Raw genomic sequence first — 19409 nt, forward strand, 5'->3', positions numbered from 1 at the left:
GGCATTCTTCTGGGAGAAGCCACTTCCCTCATCACATGTGCTGCTTGCTCTTCAGTTTCTGACCCAATTACCTGCTATTTACTCAATTAAAGTAGTATTTTTCAAAGACAATATTTACATGCTTCTGTGAATAATAAGTCTTCTTTACAGTACATTACTGTATGTCAAGTGTGTCTACAACCAACACAGCCACTTACCATATAGAGAACATGTCCTTTTCAGTTCCCAAATCTAGATATTCAGGTAATTTGTAGAAACAGTAGCCAACTTAATTATCGATTTTACTGGAGAGAAACAATTACAATGGTTGTGGCAAGTAAAAAAGATGTGAGAAGGAAGTCTTCCAAAATATATTACAAAGTTGACACCCAAAAGCCTGATTCACGGGTTCATTAAACAGGTAGAAGAATATTTCTGAGGAATTACTAAGGATCAAAGAACAGTAAGGTAAAGGCCTGTCAACACTATGTAACCATAGGTGTGGTAAAATGGTTAAATATCGTCAAACCATCAAAAAATCTAGATCTCTCACTGACCATCTGAAGGCTGTTCTTTACAGAACACGAGTGCAGCCGCAGTTGTCAGGACCCCCCCCCCTCTCCCTCTCCCTCTCATGCCCCCCACCTCCTCCCCCCCTGCCCCTCCCCGCGTACAGTGGAAGAGCGCTGTACAGAACATCAATGTTGCACTCACCTACTGCAACCCAGTAAGTCTGCAGTTGCGGAACATTGTATTTCTAACGGACATTCAATGGAGTACGACAAAACTTCGATTTTAGCCACTGCAACAACTTTTTGGGACTCCATTATCAAAGAATCAGTTGAAATACGCACTGCGGGAAATCTAATGAACTGTGACAGTGGTTACCAATTGAAAAACGCATGGAATCCCGTCATCTCCGAAATTTGCTCGAGACAAAGACACCAGAAGACTTCAATAGCTGCGCCCAGTGACAATAACGACAGCAGCTGAGTATTGCAGTTCCACAAGCGAGGGCGCTGCTGCTGGGCGGTGTGGCCCTTCTGTCTCCACAATTGCAACGCATGCGCAGCAGTACTATCAGCACACTATATAAGCTGGAGCGGAGAACGTCTTCGTCAGTCCTCATTCGGCTTACCTGAAGATGGCTGACAAGCCAAAATATCGTGCAATGAAGTTTATGACGACCGGCTGCAAGCCCGAAATCTTTTTGAACAGATTCCAAACCCACAATCTTCTTCCTAGTCGCCATGACCAACTACATCCTCACCCACAATTACTTCTCCTTTGAAGGCATTACCTACAAACAAATCTGGGGTACAGCTATGGCCACCCACATGGCACCATCCTATGCCAACCTATTCCTAGGCCATCTACAGGAAACCTTAATAAATTGACCTCCACCTCGAAGATGACTACATCAGTACCTTCATCCAGATCAAACCAACTAACCACCAGCAATACCTCCACTTTGACAGCTGCCTCTACCTTTCATATACCAAGAAGTTCCATACCAAGTAGTCCCTTCCATACAGCCTAGGAACCCATGGTTGTCACATCTGCAGTGATGAGTAGTCCCTCTTGAAATATTTGGGTGTGTCGGTAAACTTGCAGTTTGTTGGGTTTAATTTAAAACCACCTCTTCGCGCGTCTCATGTAGTGAGACCTATCGGCTGAGCCCTGCATTTCAGTCAAAATTTGCACAAAGCTCTTTTCTCCTTGAGTTGATAGCACTTCTTCATTACTAATCTGATGTTGTGTGGTCCAAGGGTTTGCACTCTACTGTCCACTCAACCATCTGATGCTCTGTCTGTGAGCTCACTAAATGACCAAAGTGAGATATGCAAACTTCTAGCCCACATATTTTAATACTTTGTGGGTAGGGGGGTCTCGAGCGAAGGAATGTATCTCAATTTTAGCAATTTTACAGGATGGATGAAAAAGGTGTTTTAACCTGTTAATTTTGTGTTTCAGAGGTGTAATACAAACTTTACTGAAAAATTTCTACACTAAAGAATACATTTCAAAAGTTATCAGATGAAAAAACATCTTCAAAAATAGTCCTTACTGGTTCACTGTTGTTTACTGTTTGATTTAGTGCTAAGGAGACATGGCTTCACAGTTGTGAGCAAATCAATCTAAATAAACATTTTACACTTTTGGAAATAGGCTCTCTTTTGTTTTCTCATTTTGAAGTTTTAGTGTTCCATGGTATTTCTGTTCCAACTGGAAGATAGTATCAGAATTTTCTGGAAAGTGGCAAATTTCTGAATTGTTAATCCTGGAAACGGCTGAAAAAGACGTGGTTAACGTCACACTGGTGACACTGAAGCTGTGCCACTTTAAGCCATTGTACTTAATTTCCTTCAACGTCAATTTTCCTATTTTTTCAACCACTCCTTCTGCAGAGTACCAAAACCCAGGAAGTCCTTCTGGTCCATCTCAACGACTCCATACAGGTGTTAACATTTTTTGCAGCCCTGTTGTACTAGCATGGACTGAATCCAACTTCATTAAAGAGTGGTGGCCTCATTTCACAAGACTTCCTGCAAATGTGACATTGTTTTGGTGTCACATGCAATACTGACAACCACTGGAACTGCTATCGACTTTCATCGGTGTTTGGGTTGCTGGAAGTCTTGTGAGATGGGTGTTACGTACAAAATATTTGTAGCAAGAAAGAATATGAATGTCATTGCTCATCGCTTACCTTGCAGCCATTTAAGCTGTCCTCTTATGTTCCTCCCTAACCACACACTCAGAAATCACCGTATATTCAGTAACAAAGAGCCAAATATTTGTGAGAAGAAAGAATATGAATTTCATTGCGGCTCATTTCAGTTCCCGCAACTAAAGCTGTCACAGCCAAATATTTATTTCATCCTTCATTCTCTGATCAAACAGAAACATTAAATAACATTAGCTATTGCAGAATGTACTTGTATTACATTCATAAGAAATGTCCGAGAATGTATTAACAATGTTAAGATGAAAAAAAAAAAAAAAAAAATAGCACGTAGCAGCATGCAAGTCTACATCCTATGACTCCATAAACAACGGCACTATCCATTACATGAAGACATTGGTCTCTTGTCTTGGTTGTCATAGTATGTCTGGAAGGCTTATATCTTTTTCCCATTATTAACTGACATTTAATGATAAGATAATGTTTTTTGTGGTACATTTTCAATGTGCTGTTACCTTGAAGTAGCATACTGCAAGTGACAATAAAAAAGATCTAAACCTGCCAAAATGAATAAGGCACCTCCTGTATTGATTATAAATACTGTGTGATGTCAAAACTGATGTCATGGTCCAGGAAGTTTATGAGTTGAGTGTTGCCCAAGAGTGGTGGGCTCACAGAAGCACTGCTGCATCATAAGAATGTTCAGAGTTTGTACATCATGAAGAAACACACTGTACATATCGACATTTCGATTTTATCCTCCTGAAGTGTTGGAGAACAAAACAGCTGGATAGCCATCTGCAATTATCTGGAGTTCTTCAAATATATGTAATACTACTTCAATTTATCAGTGCTTATAACCACACCTTCATACAACATGTAATTTCTATAGCTTTCCCGATACCAGGACTGCAAAGTGTGAACTCTATAGAGCTAGTCTTATCCTGTTGAAAATGATCTTAGCTGCTGTATTTGGACAGTGCCTTACATCTTCAGGTCAAATTCCAGAAAATGGCATTATCCTGCTCAGATCCGCTCTTTCATTTCATATTTTAGATTTCTAGCTGCTTCTTACCCTTTTGGTGTTCTGAGAGCTAGCCTTTCTCCGCTTCTCGATTTTCTATGGCGAGATTTTGAGAGGGACAGCAGTGTTTGCACACATGTTTTCTAGGTACAAGAAAACTTACATTAAACTCTGTATTGAATATACACTCCTGGAAATTGAAATAAGAACACCGTGAATTCATTGTCCCAGGAAGGGGAAACTTTATTGACACATTCCTGGGGTCAGATGCATCACATGATCACACTGACAGAACCACAGGCACATAGACACAGGCAACAGAGCATGCACAATGTCGGCACTAGTACAGTGTATATCCACCTTTCGCAGCAATGCAGGCTGCTATTCTCCCATGGAGACAATCGTAGAGATGCTGGATGGAGTCCTGTGGAACGGCTTGCCATGCCATTTCCACCTGGCGCCTCAGTTGGACCAGCATTCGTGCTGGACGTGCAGACCGCGTGAGACGACGCTTCATCCAGTCCCAAACATGCTCAATGGGGGACAGATCCGGAGATCTTGCTGGCCAGGGTAGTTGACTTCCACCTTCTAGAGCACGTTGGGTGGCATGGGATACATGCGGACGTGCATTGTCCTGTTGGAACAGCAAGTTCCCTTGCCGGTCTAGGAATGGTAGAACGATGGGTTCGATGACGGTTTGGATGTACCGTGCACTATTTAGTGTCCCCTCGACGATCACCAGTGGTGTACGGCCAGTGTAGGAGATCGCTCCCCACACCATGATGCCGGGTGTTGGCCCTGTGTGCCTCGGTCGTATGCAGTCCTGATTGTGGCGCTCACCTGCACGGCGCCAAACACGCATACGACCATCATTGGCACCAAGGCAGAAGCGACTCTCATCGCTGAAGACGACACGTCTCCATTCGTCCCTCCATTCACGCCTGTCGCGACACCACTGTAGGCGGGCTGCACGATGTTGGGACGTGAGCGGAAGACGGCCTAACGGTGTGCGGGACCGTAGCCCAGCTTCATGGAGACGGTTGCGAATGGTCCTTGCCGATACCCCAGGAGCAACAGTGTCCCTAATTTGCTGGGAAGTGGCGGTGCGGTCCCCTACGGCACTGCGTAGGATCCTACGGTCTTGGCGTGCATCCGTGCGTCGCTGCGGTCCGGTCCCAGGTCGACGGGCACGTGCACCTTCCGCCGACTACTGGCGACAACATCGATGTACTGTGGAGACCTCACGCCCCACGTGTTGAGCAATTCGGCGGTACGTCCACCCGGCCTCCCACATGCCCACTATACGCCCTCGCTCAAAGTCCGTCAACTGCACATACGGTTCACGTCCACGCTGTCGTGGCTTGCTACCAGTGTTAAAGACTGCGATGGAGCTCCGTATGCCACGGCAAACTGGCTGACACTGACGGCGGCGGTGCACAAATGCTGCGCAGCTAGCGCCATTCGACGGCCAACACCGCGGTTCCTGGCGTGTCCGCTGTGCCGTGCGTGTGATCATTGCTTGTACAGCCCTCTCGCAGTGTCCGGAGCAAGTATGGTGGGTCTGACACACCGGTGTCAATGTGTTCTTTTTTCCATTTCCAGGAGTGTATTTCTGTAGAGCCCATATTTTTCCACAGTAACCAGTTCCTCTTTACAAAGTTTCTTATGTAGTTCATTCAGGCCTCCTAGTAAGAACTGTCTCACAGTGCACCGTTGACAATAATGTAATGGAATGATAGGAAACAATTCTATACGGTTCTTTTTCTTTCCCCTGCCTTGCCAGATCTCCTTATACTGGACACAGAAAAATCCTCCTGTCAGCAGTCAATATTATGTTGCTGCTGTCTCTTTTCTCAGTAAGTATCACACAAAGGTTTCTGGTACATTAACAGTGCTAAGGGACACCCCTAGACACACCTGACCTTCACAATCACTTCTGTGTCACATTTATGTGAGACTGTGCACCTACAGAATATGATCTGGCCTAAGGTACCATCTTAATAAGTAGAACTAAATACTATTGCTGCTTCTCTATATCTTTCATCAACCAGAATCCATGGAACATCTTCCTCGCTTCAATCTCACTACACTTTCTCAGGCATTTGGACCAAGTGGTGTACTTCAATGCACTTCTTTCTTAGCAGTTGATGTGTATGCCTTTTCAAATTGCCTATTCATTTTTCTTATATTCCTTCTCCACTTGTCTGTGTTCTTATTTCATTATCTAAGAGATACTGCACACTAACATTAACCTCTTCACAATGATTCCTTCAAGAAACTGAGACATGACAATGAAAGCAATATTGTCGCATTGACAAAGGACTGTCATCACTTTTTGTCTAGTGTTTCTTGACTTACTGTTGCTATCAGGGGAAACGCTGTAACGCCAGAAATGCATATCCTCCTATTTCCATCTATTGTACTATTATTTTTTTTCCTTGTTTTGTTACCTCAAGATATGACATTTCTGTCTCTTTATATATTGTAATTGTTTTACTATTTGTATATATATATTTATGCACTTATGTCGATGTATAATTGGTTTGTTTCGTAAATATTATTTGTATTTTTACGCTGGGTCTTGCCTAGGGAAAACTGCTATCGAACGATTACATCGATGGGTCATGTGAAGAATCAAAGTGTGTAGGATCTTTGGTAGTGTTAACTCTGCCGCGTGGAGCGCGGGCAGAGGGAGTCTGGCTGGAGTAGCGAGTGGAGCAGGTGTGTTGTGTGTAGCTCCCACGAGTTGCCGCGCTTTCGGTGTTTGGCAGCATGTAATTGCGCTCGACTTGCGATAATAGTTTCTGACATGGTGTCGCGGACAGGAAGCATAAGCTGGCACACATCAAGAGCCCGTTTCGTCTGGTGACCGTGTTGAGAAGGAGGCGCGCCAACATCCAGCTTCTGCAACAGCGACGGCCAACAATGAGTGACTGTCGCCACCTCCTCGATCGACGGCTTCAAACCTTCAATCAACCAACAAGGAAGACTGGAAGCACGTAAAATTTTAGAACTGTATGGCAGACCTCAGCTTTTCAAATTGTTCCATTTGCCTCGCAAAATTACAGCAACTTAGCATGAACCTTTGTTGCTCATTGTCCCAATTGCATTACCAAGCAGGGTCCCTTCCTTTTCCTAAATCAACCCGAGTGTCGTTGAAATTCAGATGCCAGCATTAAAGTACAATCATTCCATTTCACTGCTTTAATTTCAAAGTTCAGTTTAAGTATTCATAGCTGGCTACAATATTTAGATTACGAAAGCACAAATTAAGAGTGCGAGTTTAGTTACCGTATTTTAGCTTACCTGTGACTGCAGCTCAGCTTGGTACGTACTAAATCTTACTATTGTTAATTGTTCAGAATCATTTAATTCAAGTTCAAAGCTAAATCTCTTATTTCTAAATTGCGTAGATTCAAGTAGCTTTTGAAATGATTGTTGAGGTAATCCAAGACTAACCGTATTTTACTGAATTTCGATGTGCTTAAGAAAGAAAGCTTCTTATTAATTTCAGTCACTAAATTAACTTTCAGTTTTCCGGTTTTATTAATTCTTTTGCTAAATTAAGTCAGAGTGCAGCGAAAGTTATTACTTCTGACAAACTTTCAGTTTTCACACTACACGTGTCAACCTTCAGTTGCCACGCTTCTAGTGCTAATTATATGTGTAATTACCTTTCTTTTTCAGTTACTATAGTAATTGTCCTTAGGACTGGCGACCGTAATTTCCCCCAAATCTCAAATATCTAATTACCGCTAGTTAATTGTTAACGTAACGGCCGCACATTTACTTTCTTCATTAACTTTACCCCTTTTCAAAATTAATTTCCACCAGTTTCATTTGCATTTTTCCTTTCATTTAGATGTAACCCTTTCCTCCCTCTTTACCGACAGATTAACTTCGGTGACGATTGCTTTTTCCCAAATTTCCATTAGGTACACGCGATTTAATTTTTCACTGTCATTAAGGTTGATAAGTGAGGGGGAGGTTACATGTGGCGACCTGGTGACAGGACAATCTTCAGATTTGAGGTTGTTCTGGACACAAATTTTGCATTGTGCAAATCTCGTAACAAAGTACTGGTTACGAAATGGTCGATACGTCAGCGAGAATATTTGTGTGAGGTATTCTAATTAGATTTGAGATCTGTTATTTATATTGAAAATTATTAAAATGAGTGAAGGCAACAATTACCAAAATTTGGTAGACTTGGATACGGAACAATCGGTCGAACAGTGGGAAACGCGCACCGCGGTACCCATTGTTCAGGGGCAGGCGGCTAGCATGAAAGACGCGACCGCCGAAACGCAGCAAAGAGCAGAAATGGAATTCCAAACTTTAGAAAATGTTTCGGAATCGGAAGTGAAAATCAAATCTGAATCCCTTGATGACGAATACGGGGGGACAATTAAAGAGGAAGCCGCTACGGAAGTAAAACCGGTAGTTTCCGGGAATTTAACTGATTTATTGAATGTTTTGATTAACGAAATCAAGAGTCAATCGGCCAAGCAAGAAGATCAGGCTGCCAAGCAAGAAGCTCGGGCTGCCAAGCAAGAAGCTCGGGCTGCCAAGCAAGAAGCTCAGTCTGAAAAATTTGAACGGATGCTAGACAATCAGAACAAAGCTATTAACGTTGTTATCAACAATGTTGGAGTTGTTAACACAAAACTTGATAAAATCAAAGAAGATATTGTTGTAATTAATACCGAAATCGGAAATCTTAAACAGGAAATGATAGGCGTTCAGGCGGAAATTGCGAGCATAAATACTCGTTTTAATTCCGAAGTAAGCAGAATCGAGAAAAGTGTAGGAGAATCAGTTGCTCCGATCATCGAGAATAAGGTGACAGAACAAATTCAATTAGTGAAAAAAGAGGGTCAAAAGAAGGTGGAAACTTTAAAGGCTTTAGTATCCGAAGTAGATACCAAAGTGACGAAGCAGGCTAATACCTGCGAAGAGAAAAAAAGGGAAGTAGAAACGCTTGCGACAACCACTTGCCAAGTAATTACGAGAGTGTCGGAATTAGAAAAGAAACTTGACGAAAAACATAGCTATGTGCCAATCTATGCACATAGTTCGGAATTGTTGACGAAAGAGGAGCGGTTCGACCCCTTGAAAAAAGGCGGTATACACGCGACGGATTTCATTAAGAACTGTGAAAGAGTTTTACCCAGATCATGGACTGATGAGAGAAAAATTAATGCGATTATTGATGTGTTGGCTGGTGATGCCAAGCGTTGGGGCTTAAACCTCAACATTACGAACCTGACTTTTGACGAATTTAAAAATTTGTTTCTGACTGAATACTGGTCAGAGCAAAAACAGCAAAGTGTCTGGCGCGAATTTGTCGTATCGAGGCCTTTCGATGCGAATTCGCGCGGCTCGATGAAGGAGTTTTGTGAGGGCTGGATCCGCAAGTTGGAATATTTGCGTGATCGCCGCACGGAATCCAAAATAGTCTGGGAACTCTACATGAAGCTTCCAGATGATACAAAACGCTACGTACAAAGCAATTACAGGACAATAAATTATTTCCTGGAAAGAGTGGAGGACGAGGACAATTGGCGCAATAATCGCGACAGTGGTAGAGGCCGTGGTAACAACAACGGGTACCACAGCAACCACAACAACGATAACCATGGGAATAATGCATACCGCAACCATGGCAGCAATAACAATAATGGTTCGGACCGTAATAACAATCGCTACAATGCAAATAATAACAGGAATGACGGAAACCAGTATCATACTAACGTGATACGGGCTTCACAGAATAGTAATAACGCCAGAGGGTGTGATCAGCCGCCTCAGCAGCATCCGGGGAGCGTATCTGCTGGGACGAGACAGGGAAACCATTAGCCGCGCCGGTGAGGGGCCAACCGGGCGTGGAGAAATTTTGGCAGCCCAATAACAGGAGAAAACCCAGGTGTCATCGTTATGAAAATTCCGTGTGGAATAATCAATGGCGGGAGAGTGTGCCAGTGTTAGGAGAAAGGAGTGCGCCCACAAGTAGTAGATCAGCTGTATACACGGCAGTAGAAAATACATTCACTGTCAGTGAGAACAATTTAAGTAGTGTTCCGGAAATCGATTATAAAGTGGCAGCTGTAATACCCACAGCGGAACTGGAGATTGAGTTTAAGAATGATTCGCAATTGTTGAGAGAAGATCAGATGTCGGATAACACGTCCGTCATTGAGCGAGGGGATGTAGAGAGGGATGAGGTCTGGTTAAGGCAGTTCGGTCGCTTATACGACGAACTAAGAGATTATAGGGGCCTGTACGGGAGAAGCATTTATGGAGAGCGCGGGCAGCATTTGCCGCGTCTCGTCCCACAGGAAGATAGTATTTGTGAAGTGATGGAAAGTTCTGGCCCTAACCGGCAGACTTTACCAGAAATAGTTGATGTTAATGGGGAGCACGAGCAAGATTCGTCGTGTTTCGTCCCGCAGGAGTTAGATGTTGAAGTAGTAACGGAAAGTTCTGGCCCTAACCGGCAGACTTTACCGAAAGTTATAGTGGTAGAAGTAGCCGACCCATCCGACGCAAACCTCCAGTTTAAATGTTGCGAGAGTATTAAAGAGAAAGATTACGAAAATTTTAGTGATAGCCGGACATGATTGATAGAAAAGCACATAGATTACAGCGTGTATGAGGTTAGAGCTGACATTATACAGTCAGACGATAGCAGTGTGGGTTGCGCAGATCCGGAGGAAGTAATTTCAGATGCTACTGGGCACATTCCTCCAGGTAGATTGGCAGATGAGATCAATCTGACCAAAGTGGAATCAACGAAGGTGACAATTAGTGAACTGATAGCAAAGCAACACTCACTAGTTGACGAGTTACAGGAAAAGGTTTCGGTATTGGAGGCGAAGCTAGAGACTAAGCCTCAGGACAAACGTGTTGAAATTAAAACTGTATGTGAACAGAAGCTGAAAAGCCCGCAAGATAAACCGGATTTAGGATCAAAGCCGGATGGTTTTTTCTGGAATGACCTGGATATAGATGAGGATTTACTGTGGGAAAATAAAGAAACAGTCGAGGACAAGTGTAGACAGATAGTAGTGTCTGTTAATATGCACGACCTACAACTAAACGTGTTGATTGACACCGGTGCAGAATTGAGTGCTGTATCTGGGAAAATATTTGAGTTACTGAAAGACAGACCTGGCATCGTAGTTATGCCAGTAACAGGAGTGAAAATTATCGGTGCTACTGGGAAGGCCAGTAAACTGGTCACAAAACAGATTTTTGTCAACTTCGAGATATGTGGGGCACGATTTGAACAAGAGTTTGTCGTCGTGCCAGACTTAACTACGGAAGTAATTATCGGGTTAGATTGGCTATTAAAGTACCGTGCAGTGATTAATTGCGAAAACAAAACTTTGACATGTACATCACAAGATAAAACAATAGTAGTTAGTTTTGACGAGGCAGGAGACGGTGTGCATAGGCAATACCAGCCTATACACATTGTTAACTGGCCGGATGGTATTGATGTAGGTATGAATTTGAACTGTCGTAAAGTGAGGAATCTCGGCATTGACAGAAGTAAAAGTTTAGTGGAAGAGATAATCAAATTCCCTCCACGGATTGACATTAGTATTGGTGTGAAAAAAGATCGTTTGCGAGAAGTAATGAAGCTTAAAGCCGATGCTCGCATACGTCGTCATGACGCTAAAGCGCGTTTTGCTAAGTTTGCGATCGGAGACTTAGCACTTGTAAAAGCTCATGAGAAATCGAGCGAGATAGACAATGAAATCTCTAAATTTAAGTTTGTTTATAATGGACCATATAAAGTCATTGGTATACCTCACACAAATGCTTATTTCTTAGAGTATCCAAGCTCTGGAAAACTATTAGGTATACGGAACATTGTAGACTTGAAATTGTACCGACCTAGGATCGATTAATACCACACAATGTGTAATTTATACAGTATGTAAAATAGAGTGTAAGATTTAACGATTTGCTAGATTGCCATGCTTTTGACTGACCAAGGTCATTAAAGAAGTTGTAATTAATAAGTAATTAATTTTGATTAATCAATTTAATTTTAATCACTTTAATCATGATCTAATCAACTGAAAAAACCAAGCTGCTAGTTTAAGTTTTCAGCTGAGTCACAGTAGATTAAGGAATGTAAATATGATTTTGTAACTTGCTGTAAGATTTAATGAATGTGTGTTTTATTAGTCACTGCCGATGTACTTAGACGCTGTTTTAAGTTTCAGGCTAGTACATGCATGTGATGATGGACAGTGTTGAGTTATCCACTGTGATAGTATTAAGGGACTCCTTGAGATTACTCAGGAGTGAGTTTTTCCTAAAGAATTCAGTGAAGCGGACGTTCTGGAAATGCCGTTACGCAGGCGAGTGAGATCAAGCGTGCCGCACAGGCGGGCGCAACAATACTGGCGAGGAGGAGCCGCTGTCGGCTCTTGTGCCGCTGTCGGCATTCTTTGTACTTGCGAGTACGGAAGGCGGAATTGTTTTTCTTCCTGGACAGCTGAAAGAATTCTACTGTCAATATTTATGGTTTTTTCGATCTGCTGAATAGTATTTTCTTGTTTAGCATTAAGTGGACTCTCATGGCGAGAGTATTAATTATGAAAAGGTTATATAAAATGTGTATTCTATGTAATTAATAATTAATTTGCATATTTTGATCTACCTGTTTTTATGACCATGTACTCTGATTAATTTTGTAAATAGTATTCCATTTCTTGATAGTGTTACGGATTTTTACGATTTTGGAATAGCTAAACCATTTTCTATATTTTCTATGAATTTTAATATGTTGTCAACCTGTTTTATTTTGATCAAGATGACAGAGTGGAATAAGATTAGGAGTGTCTCCACTCAATTATTAAGGTCTAAAAATTGATCTATGGTTAATTAGACGAATGCTAAATTTTGTTGATGTTTTGAGCATATGCATTTCGGCTGTTTCTTTTTTGGGACATTTTCTGAGTCTGTTTACGTTACACGAACATCCTCAGACAATGTGGGGCACGTGTAACGCCGGAAATGCATATCCTCCTATTTCCATCTATTGTACTATTATTTTTTTTCCTTGTTTTGTTACCTCAAGATATGACATTTCTGTCTCTTTATATATTGTAATTGTTTTACTGTTTGTATATATATATATTTATGCACTTATGTCGATGTATAATTGGTTTGTTTCGTAAATATTATTTGTATTTTTATGCTGGGTCTTGCCTAGGGAAAACTGCTATCGAACGATTACATCGATGGGTCGTGTGAAGAATCAAAGTGTGTAGGATCTTTGGTAGTGTTAACTCTGCCGCGTGGAGCGCGGGCAGAGGGAGTCTGGCTGGAGTAGCGAGTGGAGCAGGTGTGTTGTGTGTAGCTCCCGCAAGTTGCCGCGCTTTCGGGGTTTGGCAGCATGTAATTGCGCTCGACTTGCGATAATAGTTTCTGACATGGTGTCGCGGACGGGAAGCATTAGCTGGCGCACATCAAGAGCCCGTTTCGTCTGGTGACCGTGTTGAGAAGAAGGCGCGCCAACATCCAGCTTCTGCAACAGTGACGGCCGACAATGAGTGACTGTCGCCACCTCCTCGATCGACGGCTTCAAACCTTCAATCAACCAACAAGGAAAACTGGAAGCACGTAAAATTTTAGAACTGTATGGCAGACCTCAGCTTTTCAAATTGTTCCATTTGCCTCGCAAAATTACAGCAACTTAGCATGAACCTTTGTTGCTCATTGTCCCAATTGCATTACCAAGCAGGGTCCCTTCCTTTTCCGAAATCAACCCGAGTGTCGTTGAAATTCAGATGCCAGCATTAAAGTACAATCATTCCATTTCACTGCTTTAATTTCAAAGTTCAGTTTAAGTATTCATAGCTGGCTACAATATTTAGATTACGCAAGCACAAATTAAGAGTGCGAGTTTAGTTACCGTATTTTAGCTTACCTGTGACTGCAGCTCAGCTTGGTACGTACTAAATCTTACTATTGTTAATTGTTCAGAATCATTTAATTCAAGTTCAAAGCTAAATCTCTTATTTCTAAATTGCGTAGATTCAAGTAGCTTTTGAAATGATTGTTGAGGTAGTCCAAGACTAACCGTATTTTACTGAATTTCAATGTGCTTAAGAAAGAAAGCTTCTTATTAATTTCAGTCACTAAATTAACTTTCAGTTTTCCAGTTTTATTAATTCTTTTACTAAATTAAGTCAGAGTGCAGCGAAAGTTATTACTTCTGACAAACTTTCAGTTTTCACACTACACGTGTCAACCTTCAGTTGCCACGCTTCTAGTGCTAAATATATGTGTAATTACCTTTCTTTTTCAGTTACTATAGTAATTGTCCTTAGGACTGGCGACCGTAATTTCCCCCAAATCTCAAATATCTAATTACCGCTAGTTAATTGTTAACATAACGGCCGCACATTTACTTTCTTCATTAACTTTACCCCTTTTCAAAATTAATTTCCACCAGTTTCATTTGCATTTTCCCTTTCATTTAGATGTAACCCTTTCCTCCCTCTTTACCGACAGATTTAACTTCGGTGACGATTGCTTTTTCCCAAATTTCCATTAGGTACACGCGGTTTAATTTTTCACTGTCATTAAGGTCGATAAGTGAGGGGGAGGTTACAACGCAATAGCTTGAAACCTCCTACATAAACTGTTAAGAGAGCTGATGGGCACATGAATGATTCAATATTGAGATGTGATGCAATATTTCCACTTGACATTGCACACCTTCTTATTAACAGCTAGATAACACATACTTCTTTTTCAATGCACAGGTAAATAGTGCACAGTGCAGCAAAATAATAATATGGAAAATGAGTGGATAGTTGTCTCTGCTGGGTTAAAATGTATCTGAGTCAAAAGAACCTAAGTGCTGATACATTTTGCAGATACCAAAACCAAGAGACACTTCAAAATACAAAAATATATCAGCCAGTATGTCTATCTGTCTCAAAAACAAACTCACAACTTTGAGATATGCAGCTCCTTAATTTCATCAGGAGAACATATAAAGATATGTCATTTTGACACAACATGCATCTGATTACGGTGAGAACATATGTTATAAAAGCTGAAAATTGAGCTTCTGAAGATATGGTCCTCCTACTCATACATGAGAATATCAAAAATTTACAAACTATAAAAGACAGGGGCACAATTCTAATGCATCTGGGCAGAGAAAGAGTCACATTTCAAGGTCTAAATCATTTGCACTCAATGTGAGCATCATATGTTGCAAACAGGTACCATAGCTCATTTTTTTGCCATACAAACAAATTAGCTGGTCTCCAGTTATTGAAATCAGTGATCTGACAGTGGCAGACCTTTAAGAATAGCACGCAAAGACGGGCAAAAACATTGTCTCCTAGGTACTCCCACAGATCAAACCTAAAGCAGCCAACATCCGGTGGCCCAGAAGGCCACTAATGTCGAAAGTAATCTTCTGTTCCTCCTCTTCCAATTCCATGTCCTGGAATGATGTTATTGAGGAAACGTAGGATGTGACTGGAGAAGTGAGGTGGAGGTGCCACCTTGCATGAAGAGGAATTTATACCAATCACTTTGAAGTTGCAGACAGCCAGATTCCTAGCTTATCGTGATACAACATTCCTGTGACAAGTGTTCTTAACAAAAACAGATACATAACCTCTGTTTCCAGAAATGTCACACAAGGCATTAATCTTCAGTGAGTCTCTTCCGTGTAGAGTGACTACTACAGCACTTCCCCAAAATCTACCATCACGGCAGTTAACTAAACCAGAAAGATGAGAAGTGCATTTCTCTGAAAAAATTAATTATTCAGAAAACTGTAATCTATAACTGCAGTAAAAATTTGTACCTTTTGGTGCGGTCCTGAGAATGCAATGCTTGTAATAATTGCTGCTTGTGCGACTTCTGATGGAGAGAGTTTTTCGTAACTCACCATACTGTCAATCGAAAGATATTAAGCTCATTGCTCGCTTGTGTTACGGATTTCCTAGGGCTCCTTTTGTAAGTCTCACAGATACACTCGACATTTTCATCCAAAGTGCGTGGAGAGCCATCCTTCTCCACCTGCAGATGCAACTGTCTACATATTTTGGATGGACTCAAAAACTAACTTACTATGAGGTGACTCTTTCTGGAATTGTTGTCTAAACTCACATTGCACATTAATAATGAAGTCTTATTTTGCTAATTGTAACAGATAAAATGATCATCCCTGTGGTATACCACTTTCCTAAAAATGAGCTACAGCACAACTGCAGGTCTGAATTAAATTCCTACGTGCACTGCTCAAAACTTTTAGCTCTCTTCTGTCCAGAAGCGCTGGGGTTGGGTTCTATATTGTGCAATTTCCTTCCTTTCTGAATGACCCTGTACTGTTTCTAGAGTGGATTGTGCTGCTACAGCCTACATATTTGTTAACCTTAAAACATCTCTCATACACAGAGTTTAACAGGTAAATATTCTAGGTGGGTGGTATTGCAAACAAACGTTCATATTTTAAAATCAATTTTATTTCATTTTAGCCATTCGAGGTGGAGCACTTACCTTATTAATAGCCTGAGTTTAAAAATAACATGTGCCAAGTTTAAAAATAATATGTGCCAAGTTTAAAAATTAACAAAAAATAAACTTAGATATAAGTGAGACAGAAAGAAATAACAATTCTGTTTTATCAAGGCACTCCTACTTACCCTGAAGATTAGCGTGTCTCCGTAAACGAATGTCGCATTCGTCGGACCTTCCTGAGGGCCCCCCGGCATCTCGCTGTTTACTGGCAGCGGTGCATCTCTCGTCACTAGTGATACCTCGGGATGAATCCCTGAACTGTAATGCAATGCAAACACATTACACAAAGACAGACAGAACAGTTACTTGATACGATACAACTGAGAAAGATTATGTAGCAAGTCTCCACAATGTCCGACTACTTCCAAAACATCAGTAACAAATACCATATCACACTTAGCCTACTGTGCATACAGGGAGTCCTCCAATCTGAATGGCAGTAGGTCAGGGTTTTGAAGTCAATTTGTTATCGCTACACAGTAATGCTGAAGTCAGATATTTCATTAAGCCAGATTTATTGCAGACAGGGGTTCTAGAGATAGTGACGGAGTTCCACACATAGAAATTCTTCTAAGGACTGGAAAGAGTTGTCCCCCAGATACGATTTCAGTTTTTGCTTGAAGTTAATTTCACTGCCTATTAAATTCTTTGCATCACTGGGTAAGTGGACAAACTACTTTTTTATGGGTCGGTGCAACATCATTCATTTCTGTGCCACACTACATCTGAGTGAAGAATGTTGCTGTTGTTATCATCATCATCATCATCAAGCCAAAGACTGGTTTGACGCAGCTCTCCAAACTAATCCACACAGAGCAAGCTCCTTCACATCTGCTTAACTACTTCAACCCACACCCCTCTGTACCAGTCAGTGGTACTCATGCCTTTGTTGTCTTATGCAGTTTTTATCCTCCACACTACCCCCTTCCCCACTGTCAAATTGACTATTCCTTGGGGCCTCAGGATGTGTCCTATCAACTGATCCCTTCTTTTAGTCAAGTTTTTCCGCAATTTTTTTTCTCCCCAGTTTGATTCAGGACCACCTCATTAGTTATCCTTACTACACATCTCAACTTCAGCCTTCCTTTCTAGCACTACATTTCATAAATTTCTATTCTGTTATTCTGTGAACTGCAATACCAACCACATTTCACTCCTGTACAAGTACGCACACTAAAGTTTTCTTTTTTTAGCTGCTGAAAGTTTTTCTTTTTACCCAGAAGTGGTTGCTGGCAAACAACAATGTCATTTTACAATGCGGGCGTAGTAAATAATGTGCTGCTCGAACACCTCATGTGCTGGACTGTATTGTTGTGGTGGATACTGTAGTATTTGGTTTCCGACAGTGCTGAACAATGTTTGAAAAGCCAAACCATGTTGTGCTGAGGATACAGCCCAAACTGAAAATAATACACAACTCAAAGAAGGCAGTACCGACACGCGGAATCTGGCACTGAGTTACAATGTGATACTCAGAAAAACAAAGACAAAACTCAATTTGCTAGTAGTTCTGATTCATCTAAAGGTTTGTGAAAGCTGAAGGCCGTGAAAATGTCTACATATGCAGAACAGGATAAAGCCACATTGAATGGTTTCAGCAAAAAAGAGTAGAGGGCACAAAAGTATCTGGCCCAATATGTGCCTAACAGGCTCAATTTTTCTTCAATTGGGGACTGGAGGAGATTTTAATGCATCTCCCAGATGGCTAACAAGATTTAAAAGGCATATGTTATGTGGGAAACTGCTGTCCAAGTATGAAAGGGCAGAAAATAAAGCTGCTTCTGAATTTTGTAAAAATTTCCAGGAGTTGACTGCACGAGAAAATGTAGAGCTGGAACTTATATACAATGCGGACAACACTAGGCTGTTTTGGAAGTGCCTGCCATCAAAGACTTTATAAAGGAAAGGATAACTGTGATGTTTTTCTTATGGTATGGGAGCATATTAAGTTAAGGTTGGTGTAATAGGTAAAGCTAAAAAGCCCCACTGTTTCAAAGGAAAATAACTGTACAATTTACCTGTCCATTATTTTCCACCAGAAAAGGGCTGCGATGGGCTGCACAATATTTCAAACATGGTTCCATAATTGCTTTGTGCCACAAGTGAGAGATCATGTGACATTGAAGGGTCTATCTGCAAGGCCTGTATTGTTAGTGGATAATGCACCATCACATCTGAATGAACTACTTCCGAAATCTGATGACAGGATGCTATTTGTAACATATTTAGCCCCTAATGTGACAGCCTTAACTCTGCCAACAGATTAGGATGTCATTGCTGCAATGAAGAAAATTTATAGAGGAAATCTGCAACAAAAACTTATTGATGAGGACAACAGTCTTCAAGCATTCTGACTGTGCTAGATGTAATTTATGCAGAGACAAAGGCGTGGCATAAGATAAAACAATCAAACATAGTCGAGTCATGGAAAACGATTAATCCTAAAACTGATGAAATCAATGACTGATGACGAAGAAGTATGCTCATCAGCAACGTTAGCTGATGTTTGAGAAGTACTTCAGCGTGTGAAACCATCGACAAAGAAAATATTTCTGAATGGTTTGACTTGGACCACACAGAGCTGGTTCATGAGATGTTGAATGACGGTGTGACGGTGCTAATGTTCACTGACTACAGGGGAAATCCGAGGAGGTGACTGACAGTGATGAAGATGACAACATTCTTCCTATTCCAGAAACAGTAATCAGTCATGCATCAGCACTTCAGTGGGCTGAGGGTTACTGGGCTAGCTGGAACAGCAACAAGATACTCCCATTTTTGACAAGTTGGTGTTGTGTAAAATTCCTAGTGCGATATGTACAATAATCAACAAGTTACATCACTGAGACAGAAAATTCAAGCCTATTTTGTTTCAAAGCAGTGTAGTGCAATGCAAAATTGGCTTGCACTCTGTTCTTTTTAGGTACTGTATTCTCACACATAATATGATGAAAGAACCAGAGCTCCAAGCCCTAATAGAAAGCACTGAAGCTTAAATAGTTGTAGGTACAGACAGCTGGCTAAAACCAGAGATAAGTTCAGCCGAAATTTTTTCAAACGATCTAACAGTGTTCAGAAAGGATAGATTAAATACAGTTGGTTGTGGAAAATTTATTGCTGTCAGAGGTAGTTTGCCTTGTAGCGAAATTG

The 19409-nt window shown here is 41.2% G+C and overlaps 1 protein-coding gene across 1 annotated transcript in view; it reads right to left on the reverse strand.

Moving 5' to 3' along the window:
• LOC126424669 (zinc finger protein 672-like) overlaps positions 1-19409 on the reverse strand; it is a 125975-nt gene that overhangs the window by 38166 nt on the left and 68400 nt on the right. Inside the window, exon 5 of the mRNA XM_050087399.1 lies at positions 16385-16517. Coding sequence (XP_049943356.1) covers positions 16385-16517 — 133 coding nt within the window. The remainder of the gene's footprint in view (positions 1-16384; positions 16518-19409) is intronic.

The sequence above is a fragment of the Schistocerca serialis genome, chromosome 10 (assembly GCF_023864345.2).
Source record: "Schistocerca serialis cubense isolate TAMUIC-IGC-003099 chromosome 10, iqSchSeri2.2, whole genome shotgun sequence".
Taxonomy (NCBI): domain Eukaryota; kingdom Metazoa; phylum Arthropoda; class Insecta; order Orthoptera; family Acrididae; genus Schistocerca; species Schistocerca serialis.